Raw genomic sequence first — 22,310 nt, forward strand, 5'->3', positions numbered from 1 at the left:
AGAAATAATTGTATGAATTTATAGCTTAAGGGAAAAAAGGCAAACTGAATTAGCTTCCACCATTCAATTTTATGACTTTTCAATTACCCATGTTTCTTGGTTCAGTAAGAGGTAACTGACTACCGTTACATTGCATGTAGCTTTGAGAGTCTGCTGACCTGTACAAAGTACAGCCCTTTCCTAGATCAGAATAATTATACGCAACAGTGAGTCAAAAATGAGACTTCGCCTTAAAATAAATCTGAAATGAAGTGTGATGACATGGAAATGCTTTTGAATAGTTTAAGATCTGATATGTAACTTAATTACTGAAATAGACTAACTTATTCTACTGCCCCAATATGTTTATTATTAATCTATAATGCTTGAATGCAACAATAAATTGCTCCTCAGATAAGAATCATGACAACAGGTGAAACTACTGACTTCCACAATCCTATGTCTTGTCTCCAGCAAATAAACAAAGTCTTAATATTTCCAGGCTGGGACCCCGGAGATCAAAAGGATACTGAACAGCTAAAAGCCCTCTGACAAGAGGCGGGATGACTGTCTTTTGCCAGGGGCTGGAAGTTGTCAGTGACCTCAGACAGCCACATGTCCTGCAGAAGTGTAAACAAGCCTGAGCCTTCTCCAGTGTCAGGGAACAGTAAGCCTTCGAAAGAAGCAAGCATACAGGCAGAGTGTTTATTGTTTTAAAATGTTTTTGCTGAGATATTTTTGTTTTAAGTAAATAATATTTTACTTTAAGAAGGCTGTTTGGTCACTAGTTACCACTGTCATTGCTGCCAGAGGAAACAGATTTTAGGTGCTGGGCAAATGTCAGACCAGCAGAGGTAATCACAATTGGTATCTAGAGGGCTACTCCCAGAACCCTGTACAAGAGTGGGGAAAATCACATGATTCTATCCTGAGAAAGGGTGACAGCTAGCAGCCTGAGGAAGTGCACTCAAGGAGACCAAAAGCATTCAGAGGTGTAGTTAGCCTAGAAACTGTGACAATCATTAATGCTAGGAGTACACAGACTAATGGAGATAACTTTAGTAATGCCTATGCAATAATAAATGTTTGATGTTAACTTTAAAAGGCACATATCATTAGACCATTCAAATAAGTTCAAAAAAGGCTTCATTTAAAATTATATTCAAGAACTGATTCCACGTTCCACAACGTTCTCATTTAGAAAGAAAGTGTTGAGACACTAAAGAGCATATTAGAGACCTTTGAAATGCTCACCAATTTCTTAATTTTATACTAGGAACTACAGGACTAGAGTACACAACAACACTACAGAGCCCACCATTCAAGACATTTGGAGAAAAATATACTAGTGCCATGGGAACGCCTGTTCTCACCTTCAGGTGACATTGTAAACAAGAAGCAGGCAACAGTATCTCCCATAAATGTAAACAAACTTGTTTGTCTTAGCAAATAGCTGAACAAGAAGTAGGACTGAGTGGAAGCCTTGCTAAAGTTTTACCTAATTGTACTCAAAAACAAAACAATGTAACAAAAAAAATTCTACATTTGTGAGTTATACTTTCATGATAAAGGGATTGTAATACAGTACTTGTAGGAAGTGAACTGAAAAATACTATTACTTTAGTTTATTATTTTTACAGTGCAAATATTTGTAATATAAAGTGAGCACTGTACACTCTGTATTGTGTTGTAATAGAAATTAATATATTTCAAAATGTAGGAAAACATACAAAAATATTTAATACATTTCCATTGGTATTCAATTGCTTAACAGTGCAATTAATAGAGATTAACTTTAATTGCAATTAATTTTAGTTAACTGCAATTAATTGACAGCCCTAGTCAAAACATTAGTATTTCACTGCCGTGAAACATTAATTCCAGCATGTGATGACAGGCTCTGAACTCTTAAGTGACTTAACAATACCTCCTTAGTACCATTTCTTTTTCTTGCTAAACCCATGCTTAAAATTATACCTTTTATCAAAAATTACAGAGTTTTCGGAAGTGAACATGCCAATTATTATTAAATGAACTAATGACTGCCAAAACCCTGTTAATAATCTGCTCTGGCACACTAAAAATTGTGACATATTGTACATCAACCTTCCAAAAAGGTGACAAAATCTACTCATTCACCTTTTAGCACAGAAGAGAAACACAATAGTTTTTTTTTAAATGCCTGTCAAAAAAAGAAAATAATATACTTCTGAATGAACAAGTAAAATTTTGCAAGAACGCTGCACATAAACTGTTATTCAGTCTTACTCAGAACAAGACTAATCGTTCTTTAAGTTCACTATATTTACTTTCACTCAATTTCTGTGACTAATCAATAGGACCACTCAAAGCTAAGATACTCATAAGGTTGGTAGAACAGGCCTTGGACAGGTAAGCATGGGGAGGGGAAGGAAGGGTGGTGGGGTTTGTTTGTTTTTTGTTTGTTTTTTAAAGTGGTCTGCTGGCTTGATTTTTATTTTTCTTAAAATGCATTCACAAATTTTTAGTGTGATCCAATTTCTCTACTGATATACTGCTCGCAGTAAGACTATTTTTCTATTATGAGTCAAAGTATTATACTATTACAAATATTAATGGCATTGCATAATTATATTTAATACTTTTAGAAATATTTATTCACCAAATAAAAATGGAGAGACGAGACAGGTCTCTGGCAACCTAAAATGACACAAAAAGAGAGAAATGGGATTGCAAACAGAAACAAACTGACAGATTTTTGCACATCTTGTTAGGTTCACAACATTCAAAGTTAGTGTTTTATTTTTCTAAAATCAGAGAATCTTTGTCTGTCCCACAAAGACCTGCACGAAAGACTGTGTGATGGGGTGAGCTAAGACAGAGCAAGGGTCAAGCCACAGGATCCACTTTTAGATGCATCCAGTGCCTAGTATTCCATGTAACTGGTGCAGAGTAGCTGCAAAAAACAAGATCAATTAAGACTAGCAAAAAAAAAAAAAAAAAAGTCTTATGAAATGACTTTCTGCTTCCACTGTAAAATCTTAAAGCAATTTATAGAGGTGTAGTCCCATTTCAGATATGGGATTAGTAAAGTAAATAGAAGTTAATTTATATGCCAATTTTCACACAAATCCACTAACCACAAATCCTACCAAAGAAGTCAAATGTGTGTCCATTTTCACATTTATGAAACAGAAATAGCAGCACTTATTTGTAGGTTTAAAAAGCACTTTATAAAGATGTGTTCTAATGAGTAGCATCATTTTACAGGTGAGAGGAAAAGGTTTAAAAAGAGAAAAATGAAGTGACCTGCCCAAGCTTGCATGCATATGATGAAGTGCAACATTTAAAATGTGCAATCAATGACGTTCACTACACAGCCGTTTGCTCACTCCACATGCACAACACAGCATACTTGCACTCAAATATTGATTAGAAGGCCTGTTGATTTCACACCCATTGGTTATGCTTCCAGGCTTATTGACTAACACACACCTATTGCCAAGTTTTTCTAAAACAATTTAAAAGTTCAGTACAGATTAGGGATAGAATGTGAAACTCCTAATTATTCGTCAAAAAATCATTGGAACTTACACACCTAAATGACTTAAGTGAGATTCTTAGAAATGCCTAAGGGCCTAATTTTCATCTCTATTTTTTAAATTCTTGCCCTCAAGCCCTGGTTTTCCCCCCTCCAAATCTGGAAAACACACAGTTCATGACAGTTTGCATTTATATTGTGTTTTTTCAATTGAGGATTTAATAGCATTGCACTAGTGAGCACAAAGTAGCCGCCACATCTTTCAGATATCAAGGCCAAGCACAGAGATGCAATACTTTTTTGTTCGATATATTAGGGCATAATGGAGCAAACTTGGATCTACCACATCAGAAACCCTGGGTTTAGTCTCAATTCTCCCAAAAACTTCCTTTAACCGTGGGCCACCGCTATCCTCAGTCAGTCATCTGCAAAGCATAGATCACATTATATTTGTCTTAGAGGTGTGAAGCCTTGCTAAATATGGGCTGTGAGCATTCAGCCTTATGAAACCCAGTTACGTTTGTAACTCATGTTCTAGCTCTGAGCCAGGAGAACACCTTTCTTTAAACTGCTGCAATTGCAGTTTTACCCCCATGCCATTTTGGTGGGGAAAGTAGCTGTGCAGAATCATTTTCCCTAGATTTTCTCTCTCAATGCTCTCTCTCTCAGGCATGAATGCAAGTCTCAAAACTAATGGTGCTTCTTTCACTCAGCACAGAGAAATGCACAGCTCTGCCCATGAACTTCTTATGGTTGGCTCTTCACATGTACACATGTCCCAAGAACCTCACTACCAACAGGGTTACAGCAATCTTCTGATTTTGGTATGTACATTCAGGTTCAAAGAATACCATGTGAAGTCTCAAATGAAATCCAGTGTCTCTGGTTATTCATATTATTGTGAAACATATGTACAAATACTATGTAAGGAATTTTTATATTATATGTGCGTGTTATATTATATAATGTGTTAGTTATATATATATATATATATATATATATATATATACACACACACACACACACATACATATGTGTATACACACACACACACATATATATACACACACACACACACAATATGACCTTGGGCTGTTTTAAGGCATTAGTAACCAGCAAAGGTACCAAACAGGTTATATCAGACAAAAAATGTTCATGCAAACTGAATATTGACTGATTCACAACAGGCTTCACATCACAAACCTTAACTGAATGCAAATGAAGAATTGTGGAGACTTCAAAAAGAATCAAACAGGAAGTAAAAAAAGAAATCTGCAGAGGGAGAAAATCCTATCTGATGGGTGCACTCCAAAGGTTTGCTTGACTATTTGGAGGCAAGACAACACTCTGGCACCCTTCACTCAGGGGGGCGGGAGGGGCGGACAGTGCTTTTGCTTCATGAAAACGGGGTCTCAATTAGGCATGGTTGAAAACAAGGAATTGGACTGTGTGATATTAACAAAAGAAATACACCTGAGTGCTGTAGTGGTAGCAAAGTGCTGGTCATGGGGTGAATCTTACAAGCTGGTGTATATTGTTACTCTGACACTAGCAGGCCTGATAATTCTGTGAGTGTTCAGGGGATAAGGGACTGGATGCTGTATGGAATGCTCCAACAACATGGGGGTTGGTGCGTTGTCTATCGCTACTAGTACGGAAAGAGTGAGCCTGGAAAGTAGCACTTTGTGCTGCCAGAGGCTGGTAGTTTCAGCGAGCTGATCCACAGCAGGAAGAGACAAGACTGCTTCACATTCAGTGCAGGTTGTGATGAGGTGCCACAGATTATTCAAAAGGTTCTGCCACAACCTAAGAACTGTCTCCTAGCAAAATTTCAAATCTATCACCTAAAGCTGGTGTAAAAATAGCTGCTTTTTTAAAAAGTGGGAAACTAAGTTCTCACCATCAAAAACATCTGATTTTGCATAAACAACACACACCCCAGGGATAAGAACCTATCTGCTAAATTTTAGCCCCAGGGTAGAATAGTGACAAAGTTTAAACAGCTAAAAATGTTAACACATGTGCAACCTTAACTGTAGGTATCATTACATGCTCTGTGTACAAGATTCTTTGTTTTGACACACAATTCACTGATATTTTTAATGTAAATTTCTATTAAAGGAGTTAAAAATAAAAGTATAACAAAATAAGCCAATAATAAAAATGTTAGATTACCTTAATTAACCCACCTTACTAGTAAGATGATAAAAGATTAAATTTGTTTCAAGCACTGAAGATGACAAACGTATGATAGTCCTCTATGGTTCTTACAATTGAGAAGATGCGACATCTTGGAAAACCCACAAGAGAATAACTTTACGTGTTTATATAAATATACTAGCAACTTCCAAGTATAGGCTAAGTAAGAGGATATTTTTCCCCCCCCAAACACTGAGACAATCACAATTACCACAGCAAAAATGGTATTACTTGCCCAGAAAACAAATAATGAGTGAAAAAGTGCAATCAATGGTTAAAAAAAAATTGGATTTTTCTGAGGGAAAAAAAAACAGATACATTATAGCTCAAAGATATCATCATGGAATAAGGATTATAAACTCTAGTTCTATAATATGAGACAATATACTCACGTAATGTCTAAGAACAGTTTTCTAAATGAGTTCCAGTAGTTTGTGGATTAGGGACCCAATAATATGGGCTTCCAGGGGCTTCTTTATAGAAAGATTAACCTAAATCTTCTAACTACCCAATGGGCCTCGGTGCTCAGTCTAGAACAGTGGTTCTCAAAGCTGGTCCACCGCTTGTTCAGGGAAAGCCCCTGGTGGGCTGGGCCGGTTTGTCTACCTGCCGTATCCGCAGGTTCGGCCAGTCGCGGCTCTCACTGGCCATGGTTCACTGCTCCAGGCCACTGGGGGCTGCGGAAAGGGGAGTAGCACATCCCTTGGTCCATGCCACTTCCGCAGCCCCCATTGGCCTGGAGCAGCGAACCACGGCCAGTAGAAGCTGCGATCAGCCAAACCTGCGGAAGCGGCAGGTAAATAAACCGGCCCAGCCAGCCAGGGGCTTTCCCTGAACAAGCAGCGGACCGGCTTTGAGAACCACTGGTCTAGAAGATACCATCAGAGATACCTCAGTTTTGCAGTTCTCAAACTGTGAATTTGTGTCTCCAGAGAGAACATGCTCAGGAGGAAGCTGGGTTGAAGATGATGAGAAGAACATGTCTGAACATGCAGGATCTGCAGGTTGGTAAACTTTTTTATTTCATACTTCCTTCTTAAGGACTGCCTATCTTCCTTCTGGACTACCCTTGATTTCTCATGTTTGAGTAAAAAATATAGTTGTTACTCTATGGTACTATCATTTTAGATGCAGTTGTGACAAAAAATAAATAGCTGAAATAGGCAAATCTTCCTTTTACAATTTCACCTTTAGAGTAGCACTGGGTATCAGTGAATGCAATGAATAATATTAGATGAGCAGTACGGTAATAATAATTAAATAACTGTATTGACTTAATTTTGTTTAAGAGAATCTATCCTCAACATACAGGATTCTGATGACTATCCACTTTCAAGATCACCATCACTTTATATAGTTTCAGAATTATCTGCCAATGATAGCATTTCAGTCACATCATGTATGTCACATAGCCACAATATATCACCTGTAGCAAAAAAACACTCCATCATCCAGAAACAACCGTAGATAAGTTTGTGATAAGAACCAGCAATTTACACACACACACACACACACACACACACACACACACACACACACAGGTAACTGATGGGAAAATTGTCCAGTTTGTTTATGCAACACACTCTCCTTTCCATATGATTGAAAACCCACACTTCATTAACATGGTTCAGTCATTAAGACCAGGATAAAGTCCACCCAACAGAGCAGATGTCACAGGCAAATTGCTGGATAAAGTATATGAACGAGAAATTGAGCAGTGTGCAAAAAGGTCTAGAGCAGAGGTGGGCAAACTTTTTGGCCTGAGGGCAATATCTGGGTCTGGAAATTGTATGGTGAGCCATGAATGCTCATGGAATTGGGGGTTAGGGGGCAGGAATGGGTGAGAGCTTTGGCTGGGGGTGCTGGTTCTCGGGTGGGGCTGGGGATGAGTTGAGGGTGCAAGAGAGTGCGTCAGGCTGGGACCCAGAGGTTCAGAGGGCAGGACGGGGATCAGGGCTGAGGCAGAGTGTTCGGCCTAATCTGATGACAGTTTGAACAAAATCGTGAAAAAATAGATACAGTAACTCTTCACTTAACATAGTCAAATTTTTCAGGAACATACTAAGTGAAACTATGTTAAACGAATCCAATTTCCCCATAAGAATGAATGTAAATGGGAGGAGGGGTTAGGTTCCAGGGATTTTTTTTTTTTTTTGGGTCATACAGTACTCTGGTTGGGAGGTGCCCCCTCCTTACCTCACACAGGCACAGCACAGCCCACTGGTACTGGAGACAATGAGGCAGGCAAGGAGGCTAAAGGTGCTATAGGCTAGGAGAAGCACATTGCGCAGCAGCAGCTTCCCCTACTCTGCAAGCACCAGGAGTGGGGAGCTCAACCCTCAGCCCACCCACGCTATCCCTTCCCCCAGCCCCCACCCTTAACCCACCTCTTCTTCCCCTCCATCCTCCTTTACTGTACAGGCTGCATCCTCGCTCCTCCCTCCTGCCCACAGCAATCAGCTGGCTTGCCATGTTCAGGAGGCAGGGGGGATAGCAAAGGCACAACACACAGGCTCCCCTTCCCTTCTCTGCCTCCTGAATATCACAAGCCAATTGACTGCTGCGGGCAGGAGGGAGGGGGGAGGTGCACTGCATCCTCACTCCTCCCCATGGCAATCATCTGGTTTGTGGGATTCAGGAGGCAGGGGAAGGAGGGGGAGCCTGCACGCCAAGTCCTGCTTTTCCCCTCTGCCTCCTGAACACTGCAAGCCAGCTGACTGCTGTGGGCAGGAGGAAAAGGGGTAAGGCACCGATCTGTGGGATCTGCCAGCAGTTGGGAGGTGCTGTAGGTGAGCTGATGGGGGGCTGCCAACTGTGGACAAAACAGGCAGCCAAACTATGCTATAGCGAAGCATTACAGAACTTTAAATGGAGCATGTTCTGTTACTGAGCAGGGACATAGGATCGAAACAACGTTAAGTGAGAGGACGTTAAATGGGGAGTTACTGTAGATGGAACTGTCACAGCCAAAGTTCTGTAGCCTTGAACAAAATGGAGGAAAATAGCTGTTTTATTGCTGATGCTGTTGAAATTTGGAAGGAACTGAGTGAGATTTTGACAGGTTAGGTCACAGAGACCCCCTTGAGATTGCCAACTGATGTGCTGAGACTACCTCTGAGTCCGTTTTCCCTGCCAGCTTGGGACTTCAGTACCCTGTTTTGTTGAGCTAGACACGCAAGCCTGCTGCAAACACAGACCCAGGTCTGAACCACGTCCCCTAAAAGCTGCAGACTTAACTGAAAACAGCTTAAGAATTGCTCCTGTCTCTAGCACCCAGACACGCAGTTCCCAATGGGATCCAAACCCCAAATAAATCCATTTTACTCTGTATAAACCTTATACAGGGTAAACTCATAAATTGTTCACCCTATATAACACTGCTAGGGAGATATGCACAGCTGTTTGCTCCCCTAGGTATTAATTACTTGCTCTGGGTTAATTAATAAGCAAAAAGTGATTTTATAAAATATAAAAAGTAGGATTTAAGTGGTTCCAAGTAATAATAAACAGAACAAAGTAAATTATCAAGCAAAATAAAACACATGCAAGTCTAAGCCTGATACAGTAAGAAACTAATTACAAATGAAACTTTATTCTCAAAAATGTTCCAATAAGCTTCCTTCACAGACCAGGACTTATTTCTAGTCTGGACCCAATCCTTTCCCCTGGCACAGTCCTTGTTCCAGTTCAGGTGGTAGCTAGGGGATCTCTCATGACTGGAATCCCCTTTGTTCTGTTCCACTCCCTTTTATAGCTTTAGCACAAGATGGGAATCTTTTGCCTCTCTGGGTCCCCACTCCTCCTTCTAAATGGAAAAGCATCAGGTTTAAGACCAACTGATATGTCCTGTGAGACCCCAAGCCTTCATTCTTCCTGGCCTGACCCACAGGAAAGCTTTCCAGTAAACAGAGCCATCTACAGTCAATTGTCCTGGTTAATCAGCGCCATCAAGATTCCAAACCACCATTAATGGCCCACACTTCGCATAATTACAATAGGACCTCAGAGTTACATTCCATATTTCTAGTTTCAGATACAATGATACATTCAGACAAATAGGATGAAGTATCTGAGGGGTAACCATGCTAGTCTGTATCCACAAAAACAATGAGGAGTCCAGTGGCAACTTAAAGACTAACAGATTTATTTGGGCGTAAGCTTTCGTGGGTAAAAAACTACTTCTTCAGATGCATGGAGTGATAATTACAGATACAGGCATAAATATATATTGGCACATAGAGGATGAACACACAGTAAATTATAAAGCCTTGTATTGATACCTTACAAGAGACCTTTTTCATGAAGCATACTCCAGTTACATTAAATTCATACTCATTAGCATATTTTCATAAAATCATATGGAGTGCAACATCACAGATCTTACAAAAGAAGGGGGAGGGATAGCTCAGTGGTTTGAGCATTGGTCTGCTAAACCCAGGGTTGAGAGCTCAAACCTTGAGGGGGCCATTTAGGGATTTGGGGATTGGTCCTGTTTGAGCAGGGGGTTGGACTAGATGATCTCTTGAGGTCCCTTCCAACCCTAATGATTCTATGAAGAAATATGCAATGATGGAAAATGAATGGGACAAGTACTATCTCCAGCTCATTTTTGTGCAAATATTCTCAATACTCGGTATTAGGGTCAAACCTTAACTGATGAAGAGGAGTTGGCTATGACATGGACATCCAGACGTCATCCCTCCATAATGCCAACTATAATAAACTTCAGAGCTAAGGGTGAATCATTCAAAAAAATACATGTTTGCAGATGAGGTTTTAAAGCAAGTCACACCAGTGATCTGGAGAAAGTCACTTCTGCACCTGGATTTAGAGACTGTTGAAGTGATAATCTCACTTTTAACAGCAGTAGCTTCTTCTGCCAGTGTAGAGAGAGTTTCATTCCAAATTGAGAAATGGTTTGGGACCTGAAAAAGCAGGAAAGCTTGTTTTTCTTTTCCCGATTATGAACAAACAGGAAAATGAAGGTGAAGACGACTGAGTCAGCTGCAGAAGCCAATATTTTAAAGTTTCTCATGTTCACTTGGCTGACAGTCAATTTAATTTTTGTTTTTTAAATATTTCATTTAACTCTTAATTAATTTTAAAATCAGGTTTGTTTTTGTTAAACTTGAATGTTTAACTAAATTAAAAAATTAATATGCTTGGTTTTGTTAAAGTAGTAAGTTTGCTGTTGAAGAAAAAAAATCCAGAATACATAACGTCGTTGTTTCAGTTAAATAAAACAATTTGAATGTCTGTCTGATGATGTTCTCCTCCTAATACAGCATGACAAGAAAATCCTCCAAATATTAAAGATTAACCTGTTGAATTGGAACTAGTTTACCGCCCAATGATTTCATAAAATCTGCTCAATTTCCTTTGGTAAATGAAGTAAGCAATCATTCATTTTCTGATACAGCTGTAAAACTAATCTGAATAGTTTTCAAATTAAACCACTTTAAAAATGTATAGTGTGTACCTTCTAAAAATGAAACCTACATCTACCTCGGAGTTGCGAAGAATATGTATTAAGGTTATAACAACCAACAAGAACGCACTTTTATGCAGAAATCCATGATTAAATCTAGTCTTCCTGACTAGTGATTTCAATCATGATTTAAATCAAATCCACCCTGTATAGAACCATTACCTTTGAAAAGATACTAATAATTGAGAAAATCTATGGTATGTCACGTTACACTTTACCTTTTTTAACCAACAGGTTTGCCAGTCAGTATTAAGAATACTTAATCACCAGAAAATAAATTTGGAAGAAGAATAATTCAAGCCTTTGACAATTATTCACTGGCGTTATTCTTTTAGGTGTATTCATATCTGACTGTGACATATTAGATTGTAAGCTGTTTGGGGAAGGAACTGTCTTTTTGTTCTGCATTTGTACATCTAGCACAAGGGATACTGGTCCATGACTGGGACTTCTAGGTGTTACGATAATACCAAAAATTAGGTGTGATGCAAACATAAAAAAGTAGTTGACCTTATCTTTCATAATAACCCAAGGCATACATTGGCTTATTATTGAACAGATCGGCGATTCAAAAAGGAACTGGCGGTCAATGAGCACTTGCATTTCACAATGAAGTTTGGGGAACATGAAGGTGAGAAACCCAGAACAGTGGAGGAACTCAGATTTATTTTGCTTCTTGGTTTATATTGCTCAATTTACTGGATTTATAAAAGTTTATCACTCCATTTTGCCTGATCTGTCAGGTGTACATGGCCAAGCTAAGACATGTATTACCTCACGAATGTAAACTAATATAAGTTTACCACATATATAAAAACCATGTACTTAATGTTTAGCTTCCAAATGAAATTATGTGCACATCCAAAAGTTAAACAGCAGGTCAAACAGAATCTGTTTATGTTTATTTATATATATATATAATTTTTTTTTTATTTTTTTTAAAGATTTAAAACAGCACCACCCTATGTGAGGTTATATAAAGAGGAAATTTGATAGCTATCTTCTGTCATTCACTAATGAGAAGGTCTTTTTCAATTGTGGAGTAAAAAACTGATTAAGAAAGTTACTCAAACAAAAAATGTACCTACTTGGGCCATTAAATAAAAAAAATGCTTTTACTTGCAGCTGAAAGTATTGTCCATTCATGATTACATCAACTCATGTTCTCATTTTTTAAAAGTTACTCTATATATTTCAGTGCAGTACTAAATTCCAGACTGAGCTAGTACGAAAGAGGCCTGTTCTTTGAGGGTACAGCTCATCTCACTACATTAGTTCTTCTGTGCTATATAACATGGAGCTTAAGGGGGACAAAGTCTTGCACAAGCCCACTGCATTGATGAAAATTTCAACCTTCAATGGACAGTGGATTTATACTCATTAAAAATGTCAGTATGACTGTCTTAGGCATTACAGTGACGACAGTGAAGGTGGTCACTGGGATGAGGCAATGTTTCATTGTTTTTAAACAGATGTTTAAAAGCCAAATGCTGTCTTCAATTTACACTACAGCAGATGCTCAATAACAGCAACATATGGGTGCCCTTTTGTTATGTTGCTCCTAAGTGGCTATTGCTGTTATTAGGGGTGGGAGGCGTCAATAACTCCACAGTAGGGGAAAGTGTTCCCAGAGGAAATATTGCTCAGAGCAGCCACTGCTTATTGCTTGTTTGCAGCAACACCTTGTATCTACTGTATCACAATTGCTTCAATGGAAAAAAACCTCAGTGGAATATCATTATATAATTAGTTTGATCTATTCAGTGATACCAGTCATCAGAAGGTTCTCCAAGATTGACAGAATCAGAACTTCTAATGTAAACAATCTCAGTCTCTCTATATATCATAATGCAATAAGAAATGGAAAGCTAATATCTTTCTGACAGTCAAATGTTACGCTCAGTGCCATGGGTAGCCGGGGGGGGGAGGGGGGAGGAGGAGACTTTACTAAAGCTTTTTCCAAGTTTCCTGAGTAGGTTCATTTTCATTTGAGTGCATGCATGCAGACAACTGAAGAAGCTGAACTGACTGATGTATTTTATTATTTCCAGCATGTGGTACTTTAATTAGTAGCAAATATAGCCAGAGTTTACACTGGATGCATGTTTTATAAACCAAAAACCCTACAAGCACTTAACATACTGTAATGATACAGAAAGATGCACAATTTCACAGGATGGAAAAGACGACTAAGAAAATTTAGCTTGTGAAGAAGTTTTAAAGAAAGTTTGTTTAGATGGATATCAGAAATAACTGTGCATCACAATGTATAACCGTGAGTAAAGCGAAAGAACATTTTTTATCTTTTAATGCTCCATGTATGGTGTTAGATTTTCTAAATTACACCTGCCTCTACTGTAACATCAAGAGGTCCAGACACATGTACCTTGCAGAACAATGATCTTACATTTATACAATGACTCTAATCAAGATAGATAAGTTATTTAGAAAATGGAGAGAGTAATGAGTGTGTCTACCACATAGCATCCTGTACTTAGAGCCTGACATCACACACATGACCTAGCAGCCAGAGTGTCATCCCTAATTCCCATATGTAATTTTATGTGACTCAGAGATAGAGGGTTATGCTTTGGTTACATCTCCTGGCTTCTCACTGTGTGTGCTGCAAGTGGGAAGGAATGTTCATCGAGGACCACTGAACCTCATAACGGAGGGGTACTCATGGGAAGCCAGAGGGTGTAACTGTACATGAACATAGCTGATTTACTCGTAGCTGAAGAGGAAGGCAGAATGAACCATATTACTTTGCCTTGGGTCCCACAATAACTTCGTTCTGGATCTTATGGCAATTCTTCAGTAGTGAAAAAACATTGCTTGCCCAAAGATAATCAAGGATCTTAGTCAAGTAATATGGGTAAAATTTTTAAAGAATCCTTAAGAGACTTAAGCACTTGTGTCTCACTGACTTTCAATAGGACTTAGATACCTAAAGCACTCAGCTGCTTTTGAAAATTTTACCCTGGAATTTATTAGTAATGCAAAACAACATATTTCCTAGAAAGGCACAAACATGAAAGATATCCCAAACTTTAAAACTTAATTGTTTAGTAGTTTCTATAAGGGCTGTCGATTAATCACATTTTAATTGCACTGTTAATAAATTTCAATTGGTTTTCTGTTTAAATAATGTGGATGTTTTTCTACATTTTCATATATATTGTATTCTGTATTGTAACTGAAATCAAAGTGTATTTTATTTTTATTACAAATATTTGCACTGTACAAAGGATCAATGAGAAAGAGTATTTTTCAATTCACCTCATACAAGTACATTACAATCTCTTGGTCATGAAAAATGCAACTTACAAATATTGACTTTTTGTTACATCACTGCACTCAAAAACAAAACAATGCAAAAACTTCAGAGTCTACAGGTCTGCTCAGTCCTACTTCTTGTTCAGCCAATCACTAAGATAAACAAGTTTGTTTACATTTACAGGAGATAATGCTGGCCTCTTATTTACATCCTCTGAAAGTGAGAACAGGCGTTTCATGACACTGTTGTAGCCAGCATCATCAGGTATTTACTTGCCAGATGTGTTGAAGATTCATATGTCCCTTCATGCTTTAGCCACCATTCCTGAGGACATGCTTCCATGCTGATAATGCTCATTAAAAAAATAATGCATTAATTAAAATTTGTGACTGAACTCCTGGGGGGAGAATTGTCCCCCGCTCTGTTTTACTCGCATTTTGCCATATATTTCACATTATAGCAGTCTTGGATGATGACCCAGCACACATGGTTCATTTTACGAACACCTGCACTGCAGATTTCACAAAACGCAAAGAAGGTATCAATGTGAGATTTCTGAAAAGTGCTACTGCACTCAACCCAAGATTTAAGAACCTGAAGTACCTTCCAAAATCTGAGAGAGATGAGGCGTGGAGCATGCTTTCAGAAGTCTGAAAAGACCAACAGTCCGATGCGAAACTACAGAACCCAAAACACCAAAAAAGACAATCAACCTTCTACTGGTGACATCTGACTCAGATAATGAAAATGAACATCCATCTGACTGCATTGCTCTGGATTGTTATCGAGAAGAATCTGTCATCAGCAGGGACGCATGTCCCCTAGAATGGCAGCTGAAGCATGAAGGGACATATGAATCTTTAGCACATCTGGCAAGTAAATACCTGGTGACACCAGCTACAACTGTGCCATAAGAATGCCAGTTCTCACTTTCAGGTGACATTGTAAACAAGAAGCGAGCAGCATTATCTCCTGCAAATGTAAGCAAACTTGTTTGAGTGATTGGCTGAACAAGAAGTAGGACTGAGTGAACCTGCAGGCTCTAAAATTTTACATTGTTTTTATTTTTGAATGCAGTTTTTTTAATATAATTTAACATTTGTAAGTTCAACTTTCATGATAAAGAGATTGCCCTACAGTACTTGTATTAGGTGAATTGAAAAATACTATTTCTCTAGTTTTTCTACCGTGCAAATACTTGCAATCAAAAATATAAAGTGAGCACTGTATACTTTGTATTCTGTGTTGTAATTTAAATCAATATGTTTGAAAAATGTAGAAAACATCCGAAAATATTTAAATGGTATTCTATTACGGTTTAATCATGCCGTTAATTGTTTTTTAATTACAGGATTCATGGCAATTAATTTTTTTAATTGCTTGACAGTCCTAGCTTCTATATATTTACAGTTAACTACTCTACTTTATTGCTACTGTTTTACTCCAATTAGGGACCAACATGCCATTAAAAAAAAAATACCTCACACACACTTTTCTGTAGACATGCTTGAATAAAAAAAAATTAAAACAATTAGACGACACCAGGATAATACTATCCAAATTAAAGAAGAAAACGAGCATGCAAATAAGAAGTTGTGGGAAAACTGATTGCTGAAGAAATTTCTCTCTGCTGTTACAATTCCACTAGGGTTGATGTCAGGTAATTGAAGGGAGACAATGAATCAAGCAGGAAAAAGGAGACACAGGGATGAAACAGGAAAGGGCATAGCAGCACTGTTCACATTCATAATGAGACTTTAGAATTGTAAAGCACTTGAACCAATAAGACTTCAGTTTACAAGTTACTGAGGGGAAAAAGAGGAAAGTCTGAAAAAAGGGTGACAAATCAGCTGATGTCATATCCCCATAGGATGAGGATGACAAAATCCTACCCAATTGTTCACAGAACAGCAGAAGTGTGGACAGAAAAGAAGGTGTAGAGAGCATTACCAATCACACGTCCTAGGAGAGATAAAGTTACATAACATTGATCTACCTATGCGTTTTAGGCTTGGCTACACTGGCGCTTTACAGTGCTGCAAATTTCTCTGTCAGGGGTGTGAAAAAACACCTCCCTGAGCGCAGCAAGTTACAGTGCTGCAAAGCGCCAGTGTAAACACTGCCCCAGCGCTGGGAGCGCAGCTCTCAGCGCTGTAAGCTAACTCCCACAGGGGGGTGGAGTACGTTCAGCACTGGGAGAGCTCTCTCCCAGCGCTGGCGCTGCGATCACACTCACACTTCAAAGCGCTGCTGCGGGAGTGCTCCCGCAGCAGCACTGCGCAGCTCTAAGTGTAGCCATACCCTTAGTTTGCACGTCGCCCCCTCCCGATACATTTGCAAATAGCAGCACTTTAATGGTTGTATCTTTAACATTTTAAAAATATATTTGTATTTTTATCCAAAAATGGTAGAGAAAGTTTTATTCTTTTAATATTTTGAATCTTCAATAAATTCTGTCAAAGAAATAAAGCAAGGAAATGGTGAGGTCAAAGTTCTTACGCAGAACAGTGCGTGTTGAGTTAAATTTTTAACTTACTGTTAATTAAAAACTGAACAAAATGATATTTGAAAAACTTTTTACAGGAAGTTGATGATCTACTTCCTCAAAAGCCATAGAATTATTAATTATTCAGTCAACAATAGTATTAGAATTAATTCATCATCCTGATGTATTTAACAGAAAAGATATCCTAGAGTCACAGCAGGAGGAAAGGCTGGGGAGAAAACAGCTCAAAGAGCTAGAGAGGGAGAAAAGAAAAAAGAAATCCATATTTACTATTATCATACCAGGAGGGGAAAAAAAAAAAAAAAAGATACACACAATGCAGTTATGGTACTGGTTGGATTTAATGAGTTTAGCAATAGGGAGTGAGAGGCTCACAAAACCAAGTATTAGAAACGTCTATTACCATCTTAAAAATAAGATAATGTGCTGTCATGGCAAGGTGCTAATATTGTACAGTGAATCTAAAACAGTTTTGGTTCTTCCACCCTTTGCAGCCATTACAGTATGTACACAATTGTATGAGAATCCGGTTGATAGTGTCAGGTTTGCATGTTGATGGACAGGATAAAATGTGACTGAAACAGTCATGGTCCTTACTATGATACTACAAAAGCACTACCAAATGAGCTCTTGTTGGCATATATTGCAAGTTAAGCATGTTATTATTCTCACTGTGATCTAAACCAAGTTCAGTGGACACAATTTTAATGTAAAAAAAGTTTAATCAAGTTAATAACAAATATTACTATAATTACAAAATTCATTTATATTAACCTTTATGTAGTCATTTTCAGGTAATTGATGTGGTGAGCTATTTGCCCTACGTCATGTGTTTATTTCAATTTCACTTGTCGGGACTCCACCCAAAAAGGGACTCATCCAAAATTCTGGTCACCTTATTCATATTTAAAAAAAATAAATGGACATGCAAAACAAGTTGACTAATGCTTCTTCCTTCCATCATACATACATCTATCAAATAAATAATACAACTTCAAACTCCTACCATATGAATTAGACTTTCAGCAACTTCCATCCTCTGCCAATTCTGCTCAGATGGGCTTTACAGTATGCCAAGAAGGTTATTTCAGACCTTGGAGCAATGGGGTATTTCAGAAGGAAGGAGCCCATATGAAGAACTATCAGCAGCCCTCTCCCCTTTTTATAACAGGTGGATCAAAACGCAAGACCTCTGTTGAACATAAAAAAAGGCCATAGTGGGTCAAACCAAAGGTCCATCTAGCCAAGTAGCCTGTCTTCTAACAGTGGCCTACGCTAGACCAGTTAATACCCTTTGACACAATAGGGCAATCATCAAGTGATCCAACCCAACATCCAGTTCCAGCATCAAGGGCTAAGGGACATTCAGTGCAGGATATTGCACCCCGACCATCTTGGCTAATAGCCATTGATGGACCTATCCTCCATGAATTTATGTAATTCTTATTTTAATCCAGTTATAGTTTTGGCCTTCATGACATCCACTGGCAACAAGTTCCACAGGTTGACTGTGCATTGTGTAAAGACTTCCTTTTGTCTGTTTTAAACCTAATGTCTATTAGGTTCATTGGGTAATCCCTGGTTCCTGTGTTACGTGAAGGGGTAACACACACTTCATTATTCACTTTTTCCATACCATTCATGATTTTAGACTTCTATGACATACCCCACTTAGTCCTTTCTTTTCCAAGAATAGCCCCATTCTTTTTAATCTCTCCTCATATGCACTGCAACTATAGTAATACAGCAAAGAGAGACAGACAGTTTCTCAGGTAGGCAGGTCCAAATGAGTTTAATGTTCTATAGGTCAAAGATAAAACCTTGAATTCCACCTGAAAACAAAGAGGCTGCCAGTGCAAATCGAAGAGCCTTGTTAACATAGTGCCTCTTGGTTGCGTTTTATGTAAGCAAGCAGGCTGCCACAATTTGGGCCATTTCAAATTCTTTAGAAAAAGATTTAAGGTGTAGCCATGGAATACACTGCAATAATCCAATCTTGACATGACAAAGGCATCAATCACGGAAGCAAGGCCTATGTCAGAAAGAAATACACTGCTGGCAAAGTGCAGGTGGTAAAAATGCCCCAGGACGCTGCTGCAGTGTGATTATCCAAGAGCAGATGGGGATCCAGCACAGTCCCCAGGTTAAGCACTCAAGTAACACACGAGAGACACTCCATCAAAGGGAGAGTTAACAACTACCCATCTGTGGGTTCTAAACAAAGTTTTTTAGGACTCTAAAAATGTTCTCAACATAAATATCTACATTTATTTTGAACTGCAAACAGTGCAGTAGAAATGTTTACATCCAAATAGGTTCTGTGATCCAGAAAGACTAGTAAATGGACTAAATATAAAAGAGAAACTGACTGGTTTCTTTTCATTATTTACTTCTGAATTTGGACAACCAGTGAGCTAATTAAAATTCACATTAATAAAATATAATTACGATATCACACAAATTTAACGTTTTTTAACATTATGGTCCTTTTAAAATATGATTAAAAGGCACAAAAAAACAAGGAAGTTAATGGGTAAGGATAAAACTTCAGGCTTGCTCTAACTCACTTTTGCAACTATTGCTGAGCCTACATTTTACAACTATAATGTATGTGATGTTAAATATAGGTACTGGGACTAGAGACATAATACAATCAGTTCAGGATGGAGTGTCACCATTGACAATGTAGTGTTTTGGGGAAGGGAGAAACGACACAGTGGGAAAGATATTTTAATCTAGAAGCAACTGAATGGGATTCTTCGAAAATCTGGAGAATAGTTCTCCCAATGAGCCTATATACACAACAAATTATATTCCCAAACCCAGTAACTACAGATTACCCAGAAAAGGATATAAGAAAAGAAACAAAGAAAGATTCACTCCAGCCCACATATGAAGGAAGGAAGGCCGGACTGGGGAAATTCCCCTGCCCGTCTTCATTTCCCTTCCATATTTTCAATGTCGGGCAGATGTAAAAATAAATCATTAATTTGAGATTCACTCCTCCTTTGGATAAACCTTTGTCGAGCAACGACTGGAGACATCGGTGTGTGATTTAACTTTCAGAAGCGCTGAAGCCAGCCTCTCTTCCCCCCAACTCTCCAGAAATAAGGCCGTTCAGGAGCCAGGAGGAGGCTTGCCAAGCCCAGCTGGGCGAGGACGACCTACGTGCCAGCCACTCGGCCGCCGGGGCACGAGAAGAGATCAAGGTTAAGCGCTGCGGAGTGTTTTCGCTAAGGCCTCCAAGCGTCCCATCCTCGCGGAAGCTGGGAAGTGCCCACTCCTGACCCCGATACAGCGGCCACAACAAGCCGGGCTCCCCGCGTCCCGGCCGCGAAACAACACAGCACCGAACCTGCCTCAGGCCGGCTCCTCCGTGACAGGCTCCCTGTGAACCCCCCGCAACATGGGGCGGAAGCTCCATGTCCCGCCACACCCGGGGCAGAGAGTCTCGGGCAGGGTCCGCGCTCCCCGGCTCCGGCCACAGGCCCCGCAGCCGGGGAAGTGGTCGCGGTGAGCGCCCCCCGCGCCGGTCCCGCAGAGCCGCCTGGGTCGCAGCGGGGATCTCCGCGCGGCAGGAGGAGCCGGGCCGGTCACTCACCACTTGGTAGCGGCTGGCGGGCTGGTGGTGATCCATCCCGGCCGCCCGCGGACACACAGCGGCGCGGCCCGAGCCCTGCTCCTCCGCGCCCGCTCTCCCCTCCCGGCTACCGCCCTGGTTCCCTGCCGCAGCTGCCAGGCCCTGCCTGCCCCCTCCGGATGCGACTGCTCTGAACCGGCGCCGGCCTCCTCGCTCCGTCACCGCCGCCCCGCCCGCCTCGGACCCGCCTTCCGGGGGCGGGGCGCGACAGCCGCTTCCGTGCGGAGGAGCGGGACGATGAGGGCGCCGCCTGTGACGCACATAATAAAGCGGGGGGGGGGGGGCCTGCGCGCGCATTGGTGCCCAGTCTTTGTGTTACACACCAATACACCTGTGCACCCCTCACACCCCTGTACCCAGCCGTCCCCTCACACACCCTTTGTGCCCCCCCCCGTCCCTTACCTGCCCCTCCAACCGCCTGCACTCCCCCTTTACACACACCACTGGGCCCCAGGCCAGCTCCCATTCTAGGACTGATTTGTTTCACCTAACGTCTCTAAAAGAAAGCACTGGTCTAGACATTTTAACTTCTACATCTTACCCCAGCGTAGGATTCTTCTGCGATGTCTGCTTTTAATAATGAAAAGAAAAAACGAGTTGTAAATTGATGTTTTGAAAATTGTATCTGAACTTCACTTTAGACATTTTCTCTAACTCTTTCGTAGGGCTGTCAAGAGATTAAAATAATAATCGTGATTAACCATACTGTTAATAATAAAATACCATCTATTTAAATATTTTTGGATGTTTTCTACATTTTCAAATATAATTATCGGTATTTCAATTAAAACACAGAATAAAAAGTGTACAGTGCTCACTTTATTTTTAATTGCAAGTATTTGCACTGTAAAAAAAATAAAATAAATGTCAGGGTGGTTTCTGAGGCTGTGGATGGCATTGCGTTCTGCACGACTTAGGTTATGAGGCAAGCGATGTTGTTTTTCCACAATTTCTGCCTATGCACATCGGCGGAAGCATTCAATGTATAGGTCCAGACTGTCATTTCGACCCTCAGGAGGAGTTCATGTGGAGTTCTTCTTCTTGTGCTGTTGGTGGGAGGGTACCTGTGTATCAGTGCGCTGTTCAGTGTTGTCCTGAAAGTATTCTTTGAGTCGGAGACGGCGAAAGTAGGCTTCCAGATCGCAGCAGAACTATATCATGTTGGTGGGGGTGGCAGGGCAGAAAGAAAGTCCCCGAGATAGGACAGACTCTTCTTCTGGGCAGAGTGTGTAGTTGGATAGATTGACGATATTGCTGGGTGGGTTGGGGTACCACGGTTGTGGCCCCATGTGGCAGGTAGGAGTTTAGACAGCTTACAGTCCTTTTTCCTTTGTAGAGAGGTGAAGTGAGTAATGTAGATCTCCTGTCTTATTTTAGTGAAGTCCGTTTGTATGGAAGTTTGGTTATTAATAAGAGTCTCCAGGTTGAAGAGCTCTTTTTTGATGTTTTCCTGTTTGCTGTATAGAATGCTGATCAGGTGGTTCCTCAGTTTCTTTGATAGAGTATGGCATAATCTCTCATAATCATCACTTGCCTCATAACCTAAGTCGTGCAGAATGCAATGCCATCCACAGCCTCAGAAACCACCCTGACATTATCATCAAAGAGGCGGATAAAGGAGGTGCTGTTATCATCATGAACAGGTCTGACTACCAAAAGGAGGCCGCCAGACAACTCTCCAATACCAAATTCTACAGGCCA

At 40.0% G+C, this 22,310-nt stretch overlaps 1 protein-coding gene across 4 annotated transcripts in view; it reads right to left on the reverse strand.

Moving 5' to 3' along the window:
- NDFIP2 (Nedd4 family interacting protein 2) overlaps positions 1-20,775 on the reverse strand; it is an 83,470-nt gene extending 62,695 nt beyond the window's left edge. Inside the window, exons 1-2 of one of the 4 annotated variants that reach the window (XM_050951466.1) lie at positions 20,571-20,775; positions 17,976-18,161 (exon numbers count right to left, since the gene is read on the reverse strand). In XM_050951466.1, coding sequence (XP_050807423.1) covers positions 17,976-18,005 — 30 coding nt within the window. In that variant the 5' untranslated portion in view covers positions 18,006-18,161; positions 20,571-20,775. The remainder of the gene's footprint in view (positions 1-17,975; positions 18,162-20,570) is intronic. The other 3 variants (XM_050951446.1, XM_050951476.1, XM_050951455.1) reach the window with 3 other exon arrangements.
- Positions 20,776-22,310: the final 1,535 nt, after the last annotated feature.

This window comes from Gopherus flavomarginatus, chromosome 1 (genome assembly GCF_025201925.1).
Source record: "Gopherus flavomarginatus isolate rGopFla2 chromosome 1, rGopFla2.mat.asm, whole genome shotgun sequence".
In the NCBI taxonomy this organism is placed as follows: Eukaryota; Metazoa; Chordata; order Testudines; family Testudinidae; genus Gopherus; species Gopherus flavomarginatus.